The sequence below is a fragment of the Microchirus variegatus genome (assembly GCF_963457635.1).
Source record: "Microchirus variegatus genome assembly, chromosome: 19".
In the NCBI taxonomy this organism is placed as follows: Eukaryota; Metazoa; Chordata; class Actinopteri; order Pleuronectiformes; family Soleidae; genus Microchirus; species Microchirus variegatus.
Window position 1 is genome coordinate 2,372,457 of NC_139820.1, and position 6,000 is coordinate 2,378,456.

General features: G+C 39.6%; 1 protein-coding gene across 1 annotated transcript; it reads right to left on the bottom strand.

Annotated features, from left to right (window-relative positions):
* Window positions 1–1,598: 1,598 nt before the first annotated feature.
* Window positions 1,599–3,666, bottom strand: cUnh22orf23 (chromosome Un C22orf23 homolog; the record flags this gene model as incomplete). The annotated part of the gene is made up of 6 exons (XM_083905584.1): window positions 1,599–1,670; window positions 1,806–1,906; window positions 1,987–2,121; window positions 2,204–2,377; window positions 3,276–3,338; window positions 3,564–3,666. The coding sequence occupies 6 exons, from the start codon at window positions 3,664–3,666 to the stop codon at window positions 1,599–1,601; spliced, it is 648 nt and encodes a 215-aa protein (XP_083761710.1).
* Window positions 3,667–6,000: the final 2,334 nt, after the last annotated feature.

The window sequence follows — 6,000 nt, forward strand, 5'->3', positions numbered from 1 at the left end:
CTGGTGGGCACGTAGGCTAACACAAAAAAGTAGAGAAAAGCTATTTCTCAACTCAGCCCTATTCTAGTGATACAAAGCTAAATGCAAAGCGGTAAAGTATTCCTTTAAATAGACGAGTCAAACCCCTGAAACGTCATCAGCCACGGTTAGCTGAGCTCTTTTAGCTGCTATGTCGCGATTTTTTTTTTATCGGGTTTATTCAGCAACTGTGAACGCAAAACAAGAGTGGGATCCGATTGTTTGGAAATACGCTCGTTCTTCAGAAGAAAAGTATTAAAATGAAAGGTCACACACACGCAATAATGAACATCAGAGTCAAATATTCAGCATTTTAATAACCTGAATATGCAATCATTAATTTATATACTGTACGTACTTTTCTTTTCCTTTCTGTGTATTTTGGTGTTTTGCCTTTGAGACGTCGAGTTAATACTGACACACTTTTATTTAATTAGCATAACCTGTGGTGTTTTTTACTCCTGCTTCTGTTTGTGTCTGCGCTGTGTGCTCGTCTTCCTCTGCAGCTGAATCCAAGGCCTTCTTCTTCTTCTTCTTCTTCTGTACAGTAGCATCATGCTAACGTAGCATCAGCAGCAGCAGCAGCAGCAGGATTATAGACCAGATACTGACACTGGAAGGCAGACGACTAAAATAAATGAATCCAACCAGATCACGTTGTGTCCTGTGAGTTTGACACTAACGCACATTCTGTTTTTAGGGGTTTGTGTTGGTTGTGTTTGGTTTTATTTTGCAGATCACATGTCGTCATCGTCCTCATCGTCCTCTTCCTCCTCTGAGGCTGTTTTAACAAGATTAAAATGAAAATACAACTGGACGTGAGGGTAAGAAATCCACCAGGTGACAGAGGTGACTTTGAAGAAACTGACCCTGAGCTCAGGGGTCAAACCAGCTGTGTGTGTGTGTGAGTGTTTGCGTGCGTCTGTGAGTGTTTGTGCGTGTCTGTGAGTGTGCGTGTGTCTGAGTGTGTGTATCTTTGTGTCTGTGACTGTTGGCGTGTCTGTGAGTGTGTGTGCATGTGTTTGTGTGTCTGTGTTTGTGAGTGTATGTGTGTGCGCGTGCATGTGTGTGAGTGTTTGCGTGTGTGACTGAGCGTTTGTGTGTCTGTTTGTGCGTGCCTGTGTGTGTATGCGTTTGTGCTTGTGAGTTTGTGTGTGCGCGTGCGTGTGATCGTGTGTGCGTCTGTGAGTTTGCATTTGTGTGTCCGTTTGTGTGTGTCTGAGTGTTTGCATTTGTGTGTCTGTGTTTGTGAGTGCGTGTGTGTGCGTGCGTGCGTGCATGTGTGTGAGTGTTTGCGTGTGTGACTGAGCGTTTGTGTGTCTGTTTCTGCGTGCCTGTGTGTGCATGCGTTTGTGAGTGTGTGCGTGTGTTTTACGTGTGTGTCTGGGAGTTTGTGTGTTTGTGAGTGCGTGTGTGTGTGAGAGTGTGTGTCTGTGAGTGTGTTGTACGCCATGTTACAAAAATCAAACGTGTGTTCTCTAAATTATGACTAAAGCAGAGATGTTTAAAGTAAACAGAACCATTTAACATGGAAAGATCAGGGTTAAATCCACCAGGTGACAGAGGTGACGTCTCCACTGTTACGTGTCGTCTGTTTTCCACTCTGTTGCGTCTTTTCCGGCCTTATCCAGAGCCTCCAGTTCTCTTATTTTCTAAGGTTGAGACACGAAAAACAAGTTTCCATGAGTCACTTTTCTCCTCCTGTGTGCCTAACAAAGTGGCCGGCGAGTGCATTTGCAGCGCTGTTGTATTGTTGCGTTCGTACGGCTTAAAAAGGTCAGATTTACCTGTGATATCTCAGTGTTGATGATGCTCGCGTACTTCCTCTCCCGACCCAGAGAAGCCATTTCGGACAGAAACTGTCGCCTTTCCTCGATCTCGTCCAGAACTGCGCGAGACAAACGCAGATGTTTGACGTTCATGACTCAAATTTTGTGTCCATTTGATTTCTGCGCAGGTCGTCCTCACCTTCCTGGTACCGGTCTCTCTCCTCCGTCGCTCCTGAGCATGATGGACGAACACTGTGGGGCGATGCAGCCGTGGGCTCTTCCTGTCCGGTCGCCATCATATGCTGAAGCCTCCTCTTCTCCTTCTCCAAGTCTCCTGAGTCGCCGGAGTGGAACATGAAAAAGGTTTGTGACTCAAAAACAACAGTGCAGTGAAAGAATAGGCTCTGAGGACATACTGGCAGGGGCGGGGCAGAACTTTTCTCTGACATAGCTGTTCCCAGAACGACATGATTCAGCGTCGCGCCTCTGAGGTTTTCCTGGCAGGTGTTTGTGGACACGTGTGCTGGGTTTAGGCTGAGCGGGAGCGGTCGGCGACGCGTGGTCGGGGACCAGCGGCAGCGCTGCTCCATCTGTGGAGGAAAGATTTTAAACCGTGTGTTGAGGATGGAGTGCAGCAGGGAATCGATGCAGGCCCGCTACTGTTTTTGCTCCGATGTTACGCTCATTTTTGAGGGGGTTAACGTGCATAAAAAGTCTTGAAATTTGGCACAGAGGTCGGGTCGGTGAAAATGGCGATAAGGGCGTAGGTCACGAACCCGTTCGTAGCCTCAGGGCTCTATAGCGCCCCCCAGAAGTCGGGTCGTGGTCAGACAAAAGTTGTCCGATTGGGACGAAATTTGGTGAGTTTGTCTGGCTCACTCCAAAGTTTCTTGAGGAATTTTTGGGGAATTTTTGACGCGAGAGAAAGTGGCCGAAATAATAATAAAATTAGCAATAAATGCTAAATTTTAGATTATCGCGTCCAAGTCGCACATAGTTTTTCCGATTTTAACCAAACTTGGTACACTTGTTGCTCTAATGATCCCAAACTAATTTTGAATGTACTTACGTTAGCTACAACAAAAGTTGTCGCATTGGGACAAAATTTGGTGAGTTTGTCAGGCTCACTCCAAAGTTTCTTGAGGAATTTTTGACGCGAGAGAAGGTGGCCGAAATAATAATAAAGTTAGCAATAAATGCTAAATTTTGGATATTTTTTTTAAATCACGTCCTAGTTGCACATAGTTGATCCGATTTTAATCAAACTTGGTACACTAGTTGCTCTCGTGATCCCAAACAAATTTAGAAACTTCCAGTAGCTCCGCCCAACCAGAAGTCGGCCATTTTGGAAAAACAAAAACGGCTAGTCTATGCATGCGACAAACTCGACCTAGCTCATTTGAGCTATGTACGGCATGTACAGTGATGTCTTCGGCTCTGTCTTGATTATTATCTTACAACCCGCTCATCCCGAGGCCTCAAACTTACTCTTCAGACATTCATCGATCTGTTTCCTCTGGAGGTTGCTGAGCCTCGACTCCTGCATCATCACTGAGGGGAGAGAGAGAGAGAGTGATGAAACAAAAGATGACACAAATGAAACAGACTCAAAACAAAATGACGTCCTCCTTTTGTGGCATGTGTCGGGTCACCATAACTCCCTGACGCCGTCGGGAAAGGGAGTGGTGTGTGTGTGTGTGAGTCATAATCTACTGTCTAACCAGTAGGTTCTTCCACACAGCACCTTTAAGTGCATAGTTAAGTGCGTGATCTCACGTCTCAGCATGTCCTGGGTGTCCTTGCTGTACGGAGCAGCCCTGGCGTTGTTCCACAAACCGCCGCCGCCGCCGCCACTTCTGCTCTGTGAGGACGCCTCCATCTGTTCACTCAATGAGACGCAATGGCCACGATTAGAGCTGCAACTGGAGTAAGCCATACAATGTCAGAAAACGAGTGAGTTTTAATGATTTCTTTGTGAAAATGTTCACATTTAAGAAGCTAAAACAACCAGAAATCACGTTTTAATCACAGTTGACGATTCATTTACGGGGGTCTCTGCAGGTTTCAACAAGTCAAATTTAAGACTTTTTTTTTAAGACCATAAAGAATACAATTTAAGACCCATTTCAAATCTTTTGTTAAGTTTCTATGCTAAGCTGTAACACACCACGGCACGCACACAGCCCGCTAGCTAGGTGGTGCTCGATAAATTCTCACAGGCAGCACAGGTGGCCTACTTTAGTTCCGTTTTGGAGTTAGGGCAATCTTAAAAAACAGAAACATTTTTATCGCGAAACTGAAATGTATGCATGTTTTAAATAAAGGTAACGTTCAAAATTGTATTTAAGACCTTTTATAAAATTGGCCTTAAATTCTAATTATTGGATTTAAGACTTTTTAAGACCCTGCTGATACCCTGATTTAGTCATCAATTAATAAGATACGATAAAAACAAATTTTTATCGTATTTTATTTACATAATTCTATTGTAAACAGTTTTACTCTGTATTTTTTATGTTTATTCTGTAAAGCACGTGATTACTTTGATTGAAATTGCTCTATGAATAGTTATTAATTAGTATTATTAATGTGACAATGCACGCGAACTAGGGGACTGGAGAAGCTAAACGGAACGTGGCCATCAATCATTTTGATTTTCTCAAAATGGCCGCACAGGTTAGCTAGCTAACTGACAGTGCACTTTTCCTGCGTGGACATTACAACAAATGTATAATATGAGGCTTCAAAAATTCAAAATGACTGTGACGGAGAAGAAAAACCGAACACAAAAGTTGTCTCAGAAGAGAGAAAACTCACCGGAACGCGTCACAAGTCCGTCGTAAACGCACGGTTTGATCGTAACGATCCTGCTGCTGACAACGTCCGGCTGCGCGTGGCGTTGCCGTGGCAACGGCGAGTCCGAGTCCACGTGAAGGCGCGGAAACGTGCGAAAATGCGACTTTTCTCCTGAATTTAAAACCATTTTTCTAACATTTATGTCTTTGCTATATCAAAAGCCTCTTCTGAAAACACTTTAGTTGGCGACTTTTTAAAAACATTCACTACGGGGTGAAAACACAGAGACGCAGTGACATATGTGACCGCTAGAGGGAGCTGAAGACGGACCTGTGTTGATGTTGACCCAATGAATCTATGGTTATAGTTTATACATACATTCATACATACATACATACATACATACATACATACATACATATATATATATATATATATACATATATATATATATATATGTATGTATATATATATATGTATATATATATGTGTGTATATATGTATGTATATATATATTTTATGGAATGCCATTCAGGAAATGAATTTAAGAATATTGAATGAAAGTCCAAACATATCTATAAATAAAGCTGAATATACATAAAGAAAGTCTGAATATATATATATATATATATATATATATATAGTGACAATACGTTTCATTATATATATTCAGACATTCATTCAATATATTCTTAAATTCATTTCCTGAGTATGCCATAGTTTCTATACAGTATGTGAGTATGTATGTATGTATATACATACACCTATATATGTGTGTGTACACAATATGTATTATTTATATACTGTATACTTAGAGTGTGTATATATATGTACTATATATGAATGTGTATATATATGTATATATGTATATATGTATATATATGTATGTATATGTATATATGTATGTATATGTGTATATATATATATATATATGTGTATATATGTATGTATATGTGTATATATATGTGTATATGTGTGTATATATATATATAGATGTATAGATATGTATGTATATTTATATATATATATATATATATATATATGTATATATATGTATGTATATGTATATATATATATATGTATGTATATGTATATATATATATATATATATGTATATATATGTAGGTATATGTATATATATGTATATGTTTGTATATATATGTATATAGGTGTATATATATATGTGCATGTATGTATATATATGTCACATAATACTTTGTAAAGTTCTTTAATGTTTCCTTTTACTTTGCTGGGACTTAATCAATTATTACGCCAACATAAACATTCAATATATATATGTTTGTATATGTATGTATATATATATATATATATATATATATATATATATATATATATATATATATATATATATATATATATATACATATATATATCCATGTAAGTATTTTTACAAATG